A 13,946-nucleotide genomic window follows, 5' to 3' on the forward strand; every position below is an offset into this window, starting at 1 on the left:
CTCCAGGATTTACAGATAATGGTCTGAAAAAGACAATATATGACAATATATGTGTGTGGAAGTGAAGTTATAATTTGATCATTAATTCAGAGAAAGAATGGTTTGCATTTTGTGGGATGCTAGCCAATTGTGTGATAACCTCCATCTTTGTGAACATCATAAGAGACAAATTTTTTCTTGTTGTACCTCTGAGATTGTCCTTTCAGAGGTGTTGTAATAATCTCCTATTGTACAATCTGTCTGATCCGTCCATTACAAAAACTTCGTGCAATTCATGTTTACACTTCATGTCACAAAGCTCATATCATCTCAAACTGGTTTCTTGAACTTGACAATGAGTTCACTGTACTCCAATAGGCTCCACAGTCACCAGTTCTCAATCCAATAGAGCACCTTTGGGATGGGGTGGAACGGGAGATTTGCATCCTAGATGTGCAGCCAGCAAATCTGCAACAACTTTGTGATGGACCAAAATGCTTTCACATCGAAAATAGCAGGTTGACATGGGATTTTCAGACCCGCCTTGGTGTGATGTCATACTGCCAGCAGTACAGGGTCTGACCTCTCACTGTGAGAACTGCGCGTCTGTTTTTTTCCTCCCTCTCACATATTAAAGGGACTTATGCAAGGAGCACAATTTAGGATATGGTGGTAGTTTTCGTTCTCTTGCACAAGCTAATTAATCTCACAGGGAATGTGCAATAGCAAAAAAAGAAAACAGAAACAGAAAGCATTTGATGCAATTCTTCTGATTGGAAAAAAAGATAAATGCAGTAAAACTAAAAATTAGGCACATTATTTTTCAATGAGTTGTGTTTATAAGAACATAAGGACTGACTTACTCCATAACGAGAGGTTGATCTGTAAAGGTCTTGTTCAGCCTGAGACTTCCACCTATATCTGCAAAAAAACAATAGAGTCAATTGGCTATTGGTATAGAAAAGAAAAATAACAAGTGATTTGGCTCTAATGTCAAAAGCTTTAGACAAAGATTTCTGTTTTTTGCCTTTATATGATTCATGTTTTTTGTTTGTTTGTTTGTTTGTTTGTTTTTAAACTGTTGTTTTTAGCAACCATTTTAGATTTAGTCAAATGCTTTGAAATGCTTTTTGTTTTAGTCATATTTCAGTCACCTATGTTATAGTTTTAGTCTAGTTTTAGTCAACAAAAACTCAAAAAGGTTTTAGTTAAGTTTTAGTAAAAAAAAAAAAAAGAGAAAATTTAGGTCAAAAGGTATTGGCATTTGGAATCAAGGTTGATAGGTTGTATCAAGGATTGCAATTCATAAAACAACAGTTAACCTTGATGTTTTTGTATAACAACCAGATTCCTACCACATTTAAAGCTCTATTTAAAGTCTAGACTTTCTCATTGATGGAGATGCAATGCTGCTGTGCTGTACTTCATTTCTTTTGGGCAGAACTCTTTTAACTCAATATTTCAACTTGTGTTTTCTTTCATGAATGTATGCCCTACTGCATCATACAAGAATGTCACACAACAGTTATGAAAATTGCAAATCTACAAGATCAACACACTGCAACATATTGTGAGCTTGTAGATCGGCTATTTTCACCCATAATTACAATAATAAAGGAATGGTTTTAGACATGCCATGTTTCCACACAACAGCAAATACTTTCTGATCTACTAAGGATTATGCATTACACCAAGATAAAGTGGTAACAGCAGAATCAATGTCAATTACTCCGAAACAGCCAAGAACAAAAACAATCTTTATTTCTGAGAATTTGCTCAAGTGAAATAAACATGAACATTCCCAAAATATGAGCAATGGTTGAGGATACACATATGCTCAACATGACTTTGTCTGCCAGACCAGACCACCACTCAATGTAAACATGGCTGAACATGCTGCTAACATTACATTAGTTTAGAAGTGTGCTGTTCATTTAGACACATGGGAAACAACAATTAGTCTGAAATGCTACATTTCCTCCAACATATTATGCTTGCCTGGCCATAAATCCCTGCATGTTCTACAAATAACAGTAACAAACACGTAAAAGTTAATGAATGACGTTAGCGCAACCAAGCTACCTTTAACCTGATGTTAGCAGCCTATTTGTACCAGGAGTATCACGAGCTGATTGTCGGAGAGTCGAGTAACACCGTATAGCAACAATGAATTAATAAACTCAATTGTGTGTCTGTGTGACTAGTGACTGACTGGTTGCAGGTGTGTTGTGCAGAATGTGTGCTGCATGGTGGTGGGTGTAACCAAACAAAGATATGACGCAGCAGCATTGCTGATACTTTTTAGCTTTTGACAGACAGATTACACAAACAATAGGCAGAAATGTCACGCATTTTGAACATCTAGCAGACCACCCACTAAAAGATACATTCAATGTCGTCAAGTCAATGAAAACTCACACACGTCTTGTCACGTTTTAGTCATCAAAGGGCCATATTTCTTGGATGTTTTTATTCCCGCATTGATTAGTTTGAACACTGATGCCACCCAGTAATTGGAGGCTTGTTTAGCATTCAAGCATGAATAAAAACACCAATACTGAAAAGTCCCCCCTGCCTCTCACGCCCACCTCACCCTAAGGGAGAAATATTTTTTCTTGGATTTGGTTGACAGGTTCTTCCTTTACTGCATAAAACTCTCTCTGGTGCAAATCAGAATTGATTCAGACTGTCATTCCGAAAAAAGCACAGGTGAACCAAAGTACTTGAATAGTGACGCAATGATGTCACTGAGGCAAGAGTGAAATTATTAGGTCTACAATCGATAACGATATGATGCTGGAGCGCAACAAATGAACTGTGCCCATATACTGTTGGAGCTGTACCTAATGTGTGGTTGAAACCCCAAAAGATGAAAATTGTTGTGTTAGACTGGGAGCTGATCTGAGCAGTAAGAAGGACATCCATCTGTGAGTCTCCATCATAGTCTCCAGGAACCACACTGGTGATGGTGGTGTCTCTGAAACAGGAAGAACACCATCTATTAGGATAAGCCAGTTGCATGTTGCTCTGGATGTCTTCTCTGAAATTTACTCAATATTTCCTCCTACAAAGTAAACACAAAACTGGAATGCGAGTCACACACTCAGGACTGACAAAATGAAATTAGAACATTGTGAATTTATAAACTGAATCACGTAGCATGGCACAGCCAGACTCAATTCTCATCAAAATATGGATCTGGTAACACACCATGTGGATTTCTGAAAGTGGCTGTAGTTTTTGTCTGGTTATAGGACTGTGTAATTTCATGCATTGATCTGGAGCAACTCCACATCAACTTTCAGTCACAAAAGCTCTGTGGGTGGGAAAGTGATCTGGTTTCCAAAAATAACATGAAAGAAATACATATTATCCTGAAAGTTACATATTTACCGTGGCAAAGCATCCTTGGCAATATGAACAGTGGGCTTGAAGTAAGGTGAATTTGAATCAGCAAAGTATATCACGAGTTGAGACTCTGAAACAGTAAGAAGACAACATTCTAAATAAATAAATAAATAAGGCAATACACCTTTTATGTCACACATTCTGACCTCGAAGCAGAAGAAGCAGAAGCGTAATAAATAAATTCAGCGATGGCTGAAGTCTACTTAGGTAAGCTCTTGATATTATGCATGCTGATTTACTGAACAGCTTCTAAAAAGGTCAAATGGACCTTAGCTATAACAAATTCCTTTCTTAATTCCACTTGTGTCTTGCTATGACGAGGTAAAACGTTCGCGCTTTCAGTTCTGACTTTTTCAAGACGTTAAGGCTTCTTTGAACTTATAAGCATGGATACAGACCCACTGAATAGGTAACGTTAGTTTTACCACCGTCAGTGTTGAAAATTAAAGCTTAAACAATAAACATATTTAACATTTAAAATGCAAGACACTATACGTCGATGGATACAGTTGTGTAGATGCCACCAAACATGAAAAGTATCGAAGAATTTAACATACCCTCTCTGATAACGAAGATGTCGGTTTGTTTATCCGAGTTAAAATCTCCAAACGCTGCCACCGTCCCATAATTTGCGGTGCCAAAAAGGTCTGCCGTTACATCCTGTAGAGCAAATGTGTTATACTGTCCCACAAAAAGTAATAAAAAAGCAAACATATTTAATTTAAATATCCACATCCTTCCGCACTGCTCCTCTTAACAGCAACTTAAATACGGCACACTGCTTTACAGCAGGGTGAAATAGCGGCTTGCTTTGAATGAACAACGCCTTACGTTAAATACCACCACACACACAAACACGCGCGCGTTTTCTTTCTTTTCTTTTCTTTTCTTTTTTTTTTAGAAAACTTTCATGAAACACAATAAGTATAAACATAACTATATGTATGTTTCCCTATTCACGTCAGTGTCGTGATTCCGTTGAAAGCTGTTTCATTGCTGTAGTACTGAAGATTGGGTCGGAAAAGGAGGAAGTTTGCCTTCAAAGTAAATATACTCTGATAAATAAAATACCATAATACTCATCAGTATGGCATGAAACTTTGCTCAGGCAGCAAACAATCGTATGCTTAGAGCCAAGTCAACTTTTTACACGTATGCAATAATGGCAGCAGCTCGGGAGATTTATTTGTTTTATTTTGAAGGTAGACGCCGGAAATCCTTTAACTTTTAGACGATTTCGACATTGTATAAACATGGCGAGCCTGGCAGATGTCGGTTGGAAACTTCTGGAATTCAAAGCTCGATCCAAAAGATCAGGTCTGATTTGATACTTTGCACAACCGTGTACCGTGTGGCACGCTCGATTGTATCCGTGGTACTAGGAACTGTGTTTGTATGGCTTCTGAACACGGGGTAAATTTGTCTTGATCTGTCCATTTGATTTGTCCAAAGCAGTAACGCTACAAGCATGAAAGGTCAGAGGTGTAAATGTGCAGCACCCAGTACCTATTTTAAGATCACTCTCCATCTCACACACAGTTAAAATGTGCTGTATCCAACTACAGGCTGTGCAGTGCAATGGTAGTTGGCAGACTGTGCTGTTGTTGCACTGGGGAGGAAAATGACCACTGCAAAAAATAAATAAGTACACTCGAAGGGGTTATATTATTATTATTTACGGTTAAATATGTTATAGTGAGTAATCTACCTTTAATGTCCAGCAGCAAAATTTTGCAAGGTGAATCTACTGCCCTACTTCTAATTTCACAATTTTATTAACACTGCACCCTGATACATGATTCTTTTTTTTCTTTCTTTTTTTTTGTCATCATTAGTAATTTACTACAAGTGTGGTAAATACAAAGCACAAGCTAATACAAAGCATTGTCATTTTTTGCATGTCCATCACAATCATCAGGGTGTAATTGATTCTTTATTCATGCATGTCTGAAATCTAACTCTGTGGAACTAACTCCTCCCTATGAATTGCTGTAGATTTGTGATTTAACTGAGAGAGACGACAGGCCTTAATTTCACCATTTGAAAATGGCTGCTTCAGTGGCTGCGGTTACCCAGCCTCGTCGGAAAATTTGCAGACTTGGTAAGTAGTGATAGCAGATCTTAGAAGAAATACGACAGTTAGCATGGCAGCCACACACACACAAAGCCAGAGAGGACATGGTGTTGGTAAAGAAAAATGATCACAAGGCGTCCTTCAAACTCCGGCTCTCAACTCAGCTCAGATCGGAAATATCCGCTCTAGAATCAAATTAAACCTGGCTTGAATATTGTTTTGTGTGCCAACTGCTGAGCCCTTTGTGTTATGATTTGTTGCAGTGAAAATAAATTTACTGAAAGCATGTTTTTCCTTTATATTTGTTCTCTGTCTGTTTTTTTATATACAGTATATACTGTAAATTGGAAATATTTTATGAAAAACATGTTCTTCTTATTGCTAAAGGAAGAGTTTTCCCCTCCATATTGAAATATATGAAATAAGACTATTGTCTCTAGAACTTAATTGTTCTATATTGATTTCACCTCAGTAGAGCATATTAATAATGCATATTAGTGAACTTAAAGAGCATGGACCAAGACGATTTTTAGTATTTTTTTAAAGCTGCATTGAATACTTGTTCATCTGTCCATCTTACTCCTACATATCTGGTTCATGGGGGCAGCTGCAGGGAACTCCAGTCGCAAGGAAGGAAAGTCATTTTGCTTGTGTCCGTGATCTTGTTCTTTCGGTTATAGTCCAAAGTTCTTGACCATATGTGAGGGTTGGAACATAGATTGACTGGTAAATTGAGAGCTTCAATTCACTGCGACAGACCTCCTCCACTTGAGGCAGGACCTCCTCCTGGTTATCAACCCTTTTCCGACTGGAGGACCATTGCCTCAGACTTGGAGGTGCTGATCTTCATCCCAGCCCCTTCACACTCTGCTGCAAACTGCCCCAGCAAGTCGTAGTTCGATGAAGCTACAAGGACCACATCATCTGCAAAAAGCAGGGACGAGATCCTCCAGTCACCGAACTCGACATCCTCCACCACCTGACTGCGCCTAGAAATTCTGTCCATGACAGTTATGAACAGAACTGGTGACAAAGGACACCCCTGGTGGAGTCCAACCCTCACCGGGAACAAGTCCGACCCACTGCTGGCAACACGAACTGAACTTGTGCTCCATGGGTACAGGAACTGGATGGCCCTTAGTAAGGGACCATCCGCCGATACTCCTGGAGCACCCCGCACAAATCCAGAATACACATGTGGATTGGTTGGATAAACTCCCATATACCCTCCAGCACCCTAACATGGGTAAATAGCTGGTCGGTGGTTCCATGCCAGGAACGAAAACCGCATTGCTCATCCTCGATCTTTTTTTTTTGTCTCAACTTCTGCCCTGGCCGTGGACTGCTTAGCCATCCGGTACCAGACCAACCATGGCTTCCTCCTTCTGCCTAACGGTGATTACCAGCAGGACCTTGCCACCTGTTGCAACAATGTTGAAGCAGAACATGGCCCATTGGGGCTCAATGTCCCCCGCCTCTCCTGGGACGTTGTTGAAGTGGAGGTGGGAGTTAATGACCAGCAGGCATTCCCAGCAGACCCTTACTATTTGTTTGAGCCTACCAGGTCTACGCAGTGTCCTCGCCTTCAATCTGATTCAACTCCTCACCACATGATGATCAGTTGATAGCTGTGCTCCTCTCTTTACCTGTCCAGAGCGTATGGTCACAGGTCAGATGATACAACTATAAAGTCAATCATCAACCTAGGACTTTGGCCATCATGGTGCCAAGGGCACCGATGAACAACCTTACGTTCGAACATGGTGTTAGTCATGGACAGACTGCGACTTGCACAGAAGTCCAATTACTGAACACCACTCAGGTTCAGATCAGGTAGGCAGTTCCTCCCAGTCACGCCCCTCCAAGTCACGCTGTCATTGCCCATGTAACCATTGAAGTCCCCTAGCAGGACAATGGAGTCCTCAATTGGGGTGTAATCTAGTGTCCATCCTAGGGCCTCCAAAAAGGGTGGGTACTCTGAACTGCCTTTCGACACATAAGTGCAAACAACTGTCAGGACATGTTCCCCAACCCGAAGGCGCAGGGAAGTAACCCTTTCATCCACCTGGGATAATCCCAACATGAGAGTCTTCGGGCAAAAATCTCACCCGACTATATCTTATATCTGGTGTGTTAGCACTCAACCTCTTCCACAAGCTCCAGATCCTTCCCTGCCAGAGAGGTGACATTCCATGTTTCAAGAGCCAGCTTGCATAACTGAAGATCAGACTGCCAAGCCCTCTGCCTTGGTCTGCTGCCCAATCCACAAAGCACCAGACCCTTCCTGCTCCTCCTGCTGGTGGTGGATCCACAGGTATCCCACAAGCCCCAGCCCCAGGCCCAGGTCTAGGTCTGGCTCTGGCTCCAGGGTGGGGCCCTAAAAACCCTCCAAACCAGGTACACATAGTCTTCTCCTTTTTCCTCAATCTGGGTCTTCTGAACCACCTTAGACCAATCTGCTTGGGGGACCCTGCCAGGGGCAAAACGCCCCGGAGAGCATAGTCCCTCAAACTCCTCGAATAATTGACTTTTAATTATTGTCCCTGAGACAAAGAGGAAACTGAGAGGTGACTGTGCCTTTTCAGTCGCTGGCCCCAAACTGTTGAACTGCCTTTGCACATCAGGCAGGCAGATTCACTTCTTCTTTTTTACATCGTCTCTTAAAACACATTTTTTTCTTTGCCTTTTACCTCACTTGAGATGTTGGTTCTTGCTGTTTTTATTGTTTGATTTTTTTTAAGGATTTTAATCTTGTTTTATTCGTCCTAATGTCTGTGTACAGCACTTTGGCTTCTTATTGTTTATCATTGTTTGTTTTATTGTATAATATATTTTATCTGAAGATATTTTATCTTCTCTTCATCTCTGTGTACAGCACTTTGGCCAACGATGTTGTTTTTAAAGTGTTCTAAAGTTAGAAATAAAGATTGATAATTAGATTTGGTAGCAGCGTTTGAAGGTGTTTGTGTGTAATCAATGTGTCCTTCCTCAGGCTCCATCTATGAACCTCTCAAACTGTCAATTCTCCAGAGGGAGGATGAACCACTGTGGGAGAAGCTAGACCGCTACTACAGCGCTGGTAAGTACATGTATGCAGTACTGACAAGATGGACAGATGCAATGTAAAGCTATCTGAATAAATGACACATCTGAGAAGTCTGTTCTTGACATTTTATAACAAGCTAACATCAAAGTCAACATTAAAACCACTAACAGAAGTGTAGTAAATAACATTGACCATCTTGTAGCGATGCAAAATTCTCCTGGGAAACGTATTTGTGTGGATGTTACTCAGACATCCGCCACCAACCTAGACTTACCTAGACCTAGACCAGTCCCCAGACCCCATAGCAATGACAGTTTTTGATGGCAACAGCCATCCCCAGCGGGATGCAGTCTGACATAGTCTCACGCACACAAAAATCACGAAGCCTCCAAATTCTGTCAACTGCTCATCCATGTCGTCATCATCATCATAAAAAATGTCTTTTATCAAATTATAGGTTTAAACCACATTGATGAAGAACATTGAGTTTAGCTGACCTATGTGAATCTGATTTTGTTTCTGTTTTTGGCTCCTTAACCCCAGTAATAATTTTCCAATCATCCATCTGAGGTGTGGCTCAAAAAGATCTTAAACTTCAGTACCCTTGCATTACTTACTCCTGCTAACTTTTGCTGCTAACTGACACTGACCTCTGTTTTCATGTGCTTTCTTGCTCACTGGAGGTCACCCTTTCACAACTGTGTAGACAAAGTTATTACAAAGGATCCCGCAGCATTTTTGACTGCTGTCTTTTAGGGGTGCAATGATTAGTCAATGTAGTCGTCAGAAATCGATAATACAATTTGTTTCTGACGAATTAATTTGAAGTCGATGATGTCGTTGCTCGTGTTTTTCCACCTGGAAACAAACATGCACAAGTCAACACGACCAGTGACTGACAAGCAACAGTATCAAGGGGAGATGTATATTCCAGAAAACTGTGTGTCGGAGTCTCAAGACGTCATAGTACTCACACCATAGAGCTGATTGCTGCAATGACTGGCAGTTCAACATGGCACCAAAGTCAAAACTGGCTCTGCAGCAGCATGATAAGCAATAGATTAACTTATCTTATGAAATAAACAGGACATTGTAATAACATGAGTATAAATGATTTTGCCTAAAATAGTAGTTCTCATAGTAGGGTTCCTACTTTCATAGCACTGAGCATTCATTTCACATTTCGCAGTATCACCAACTTGGGAGCTTGGCGAACGCCGCCCATTTGATTCCAACACTTAAGTCATGGACATTGTGGTCTTATCATACACATCAAACAGGCTTGGGGTTACTTGAAATTAAAACATTTGAAAACCAAACTAAATAACAAGTCAAAACAGGAGCTAATGGCTCATGCTGTATGCTAATGGTCTCCTGTCTCAACGAAAATGATTCTTCCCTTCAAAATCACTGGGAAATGAATTTAAAATGGGATTCGAATAAATAGAGACATTTTAGACTAACTAGCACAGTCTGCTAAATGGTATAGGCCTACCCTGCTGCAAATTTGACCTAATTTTTGTTGATGTTCAAAGACCTCCCACACAGTGTCTTCAAAGCGGCCTTGCAAAGACATTGTTGTCTCCTCCGTCCAACACTGCACTGTCTTCTACAATGGTTTTGATCTGCGGATCAGGAGCCTGTAAACCGTTGTTAAAACAGTGATAGCATTGTAAGCTCTGGGAAATGTTGGTGGAGACGTGATTAAGTGTTCTACCTTTCCTTGTATGGATGTGTACATTTTTATCAAATTTGGGATGCACCGACTTCAGATTGCTGTGATTAAAGTCACCAGCTACAATAAAAATGCCATCAGGGTGTTTGTTTTGTTGTCTGCTGATGTTAACATGTCGATGTTTGGCATCACAATTACATGGTTACACCTCGCAATTCATTTTCCAGTAAAATTAATATAAGTTGAGCAAGGGAGTAACAGAGGGGATAGATCAAACACATCACATCAGTCTGAGCAGATAGAGCTGGGTTACATGCGCAGGAGGCAGGATCATGTGTTGCCTCTGGCTGTGTGTGGTCATTCGATTCTTGTAATGCTGTCCAAAAGACTTTGTATAAGGGCAACTGGACTTGTGGAATTTTCTGAAGACGTTTCGCCACTCATCCAAGTAGCTTCTTCAGTTCTGAGAGACTAGTGGGAAGTTGAGGATAAGATAGGAAAAATTTGTGGCTAGACCCACCAGAAACTTGCTTGACCAGAAACTGGTGCCACTATTTCCATAATGGCTGGATACTTCGTTAACAGGGGGGACTGTGTGCCTACTTATCCGATGAATGGTGCTCTAACGATGCTATTGTCACCTTCAGCCTCAAGGTGTGAATGATGTCGGAATTTATTGGGAATAGAATTCAAGACTGAATTATAAATAGATGGTAAATTAAATCTCAGCCCACCTCCTCTGTTTAGAGAAGTTTTTTCCACATTGACATAGATGAGTTCCTTTACTCCTCTCTCAAACCATCTGTCCTCTCTGGCCAGGACTTTGACATTGGTATCTGCAAAAGAGTGTCCTTTGTCGTTCAAGTGGGGCTGGACTGCTGAGTCGTTCCCTGATGAGCTAGCTCTCCTGTGTTGAGAGCTAAGCGTTTGTGGATGGGTTGTTTAGTTTCCCCAATGTACAAGTCTGTGCATTGAAATAAACTGCAATGCAGTGTTTTTTTGTTTTTTTTTTGAAAATTCTCCTCAGTTTCTCCGACTGGCTCCCTCGTTAGAGCACCATTCACAGGATAAGTAGCCTAGGCACACAGCCCCCCCTCTTAACGACAGGTATCCAGCCATTATGGAAATAGTGGCACCAGTTTCTGGTCAAGCAAGTTTCTGGTGGGTTTACCCACAGAGTTTTCCTATTTAAACCAAAACTTCCCACTAGTTTAACAGGACTGAAGAAGCTACTCGGATGAGTGGCAAAACATTTTCAAGAAAATTCTACAAGTCCGGTTGCCCTTATTCAACGCCTCTCGGATTACCATGACCTGGAGGACTGAGAACCTTCACAGACATGCTGTCCCTAAAGATCAGTGAGTGTTAGTGTCACCATGTTCGACATAACCTTGTTTTTTCTCAGTTGGTCATGTTAAAATAAAAAAATGTACTTTACAGTTCAGCAGACAAATCTTGTCAAAAGTTATTTTAGAAGGAATGACAGTGTATTCAGTTCATTCATATTTCTCTCCATATTCTTTTCTTATTCCAGAGGTAATGAGGTGTGTTGAGATTTTCCCACATACTGTGTGTTGTTGTAAAAATACAGCCTTATCGTAAAAAAGAGACATAGTCCTGCTCTACTTGTGGCATTTACGGCATTAACAGCACTCTACAGAACCATTTCTGACAAAATACAAATATATAAATAAATAAACACCTGCCATAAATAATAGATAGATATTGATTGATATTGATAATAAATAAATCAATAAATACCTAAATATATGGCATTAATGCCATATATTTGCACAACAAAATGTTATTCAGATGAGGGGGCTGTCTATACTGGCTGAACGTTCTCCTATTGGTTGATCGATCAGCCAACCATGTAGTGCGATTTGAAATGGTGCAGCAACCGCAGACAGGAGCTAAAATAGACATGTCAGTAATAAAGAGTAGACGCCGGTGCGTTCATGGACATAATTAGGAGTAGACACAGCATTGACTGCTCCAGTGTGAGAAATGTCGCCGTCATCTTGGACCAGTCTAAACTCAGCCTCCAGCTGCAGCTACTACAGTACTGAAGCACTGGACCGGAGCACTGTGCAGCTTCTCCTGTAAAATCAGTGGACAGAACAAAATGGGACACAAGGAAGGACTTTTCACAAGTAAGACTGAACATCTCTATTTGTTGTTGATTGAATAGTTACTGTCCTGTAAGAATCTTTTCAATCGTGGCTAGCTAATTAGGGCTAACTCGTGTTTAGTGCTAGTTCTAAAAGTTATGCTATGAAAGTTAAAACTATGAAACTTTATAAATCATGTATTTATAACACAGATGTAGATTACAGCTGACATCATGAATACTGTTGTAGAAATAAGCCTAGTGTAACACTGACACTGAAAGGCAGCTTTTCCTGCCACCATCACCTTCAGGCTGCTCTGGAAGTTTCAGGACAGTTTTTGTGAAGTGTCTTGAGAAAATTTGTATTGTTATTGACACTATGCAAATAAAATTGAAATGAATTGACTAGGGTATTTAATACAGGGTGGCACAGACAGAACGACTGCATCCACCTCTAACTAGTAAAATAAAGTAGTAAAATACTTCTCGTTATGTTTTTGTTGATTCAGAGTAAATATGCTATGCTATATGATACAGGAGCAGCCAGGATCCCTTGGAGCTTCTGTTGAATTCAATCAGAGCCTCAGAATAGGGTTCATGCTCTTCTAATTAAAATTAATTTTACAAATATATTTCATAATTTTTTATGTGCTCTATGTTTTGTATGTGTTTTCCCTACAAAGGGAATGGAACAGTAATCCACCTGAACACCAGTTCCAGTCCATCTTCCACCACCTGATGGTTTAGTGTCAATCAGGCAACGTGGTGGTACAGGATGACACTGTGTTCCTGTCTGCAGTGCACATGTCCTATGTCCTGTACAACATTTCAGCTCTGAAGCACAGAGGTTGTTTTCTTGCTCGGAACACATTTAGGAGACACCGTTCCATCATTCAAACTTGTTGTCATTGGTTATGTCCATGGTCCGTAAAATAAGCCTTCACTACATCACCAAACCCACCTCTTTTATGTTGCAGAATGGCAGTAAAAGAAATATGTGATTCAAAACTGTCCCCTTTCAATAGTTCAGTGGGCTCAAACCCTTTCACCAAGGAATAGATAAGATAGGTTAGATAAGATTAGTAGGTTACATAAAATAAAGACTGATTAGATAAGATAAGATTAAATAAGAAATATAGGCTGTAGATAGAGTATGTATTGCATATACTGTATATATATATAAACACTATCTGTGTTTATATGGACCATGCTGGTTTGAAATAAAGTTTATACAATTATATTCAAAGAATCAGATATTTATTCTTCTATTTTTAATTAAAAAAATAACTGATACTCAAAATATTCTATTACTGTTAAGCCTACTGTCTGCGTGCAAAGTATGAAAGTACTCGTTCTTAATATAACTAATCATCTTACAACCAAGGCTAGGTACGCCACACACACCCATCCCAAGTTTTTAATGCACCTCACCTTAGGGGTCCACCCAGGATCGGTCCGAGTCAGGGCAGGCTGCAGGACAGTAGTGTGCTGCAGTCCTCTGACCCACCTGACCCTCCTGTTTGCCCCCTGTCTTAATGCACCACACCACATCCAGGGTCACAGGGTCACGGTGTAGGGGCTTGCTTCCTCATCAGGGACTGAGGAAGCACAGTAATAGGGACACTGTCACTTTTCATTATCCATTGGCACGGCT

The 13,946-nt window shown here is 40.4% G+C and overlaps 2 protein-coding genes across 5 annotated transcripts in view; one reads left to right on the forward strand and one right to left on the reverse strand.

Annotated features, from left to right (window-relative positions):
• Positions 1 to 4,370, reverse strand: part of itfg1 (integrin alpha FG-GAP repeat containing 1) — a 176,947-nt gene extending 172,577 nt beyond the window's left edge. The window contains exons 1-4 of one of the 2 annotated variants that reach the window (XM_047580096.1): positions 3,945 to 4,370; positions 3,373 to 3,457; positions 2,823 to 2,956; positions 843 to 900 (exon numbers count right to left, since the gene is read on the reverse strand). In XM_047580096.1, coding sequence (XP_047436052.1) covers positions 843 to 900; positions 2,823 to 2,956; positions 3,373 to 3,457; positions 3,945 to 4,122 — 455 coding nt within the window. In that variant the 5' untranslated portion in view covers positions 4,123 to 4,370. The remainder of the gene's footprint in view (positions 1 to 842; positions 901 to 2,822; positions 2,957 to 3,372; positions 3,458 to 3,944) is intronic. The other variant, XM_047580095.1, reaches the window with a different exon arrangement.
• A 192-nt stretch (positions 4,371 to 4,562) lies between these two features.
• Positions 4,563 to 13,946, forward strand: part of phkb (phosphorylase kinase, beta) — a 123,070-nt gene continuing 113,686 nt past the window's right edge. For 2 of the 3 annotated variants that reach the window (XM_047580682.1, XM_047580681.1), the window contains exons 1-2: positions 4,604 to 4,704; positions 8,454 to 8,540. In XM_047580682.1, the coding sequence (XP_047436638.1) occupies positions 4,641 to 4,704; positions 8,454 to 8,540 (151 nt within the window). In that variant the 5' untranslated portion in view covers positions 4,604 to 4,640. Of the gene's footprint in view, positions 4,705 to 5,382; positions 5,489 to 8,453; positions 8,541 to 13,946 lie in introns of all 3 variants that reach the window. The other variant, XM_047580683.1, reaches the window with a different exon arrangement.

This window comes from Mugil cephalus, chromosome 3 (genome assembly GCF_022458985.1).
Source record: "Mugil cephalus isolate CIBA_MC_2020 chromosome 3, CIBA_Mcephalus_1.1, whole genome shotgun sequence".
In the NCBI taxonomy this organism is placed as follows: Eukaryota; Metazoa; Chordata; class Actinopteri; order Mugiliformes; family Mugilidae; genus Mugil; species Mugil cephalus.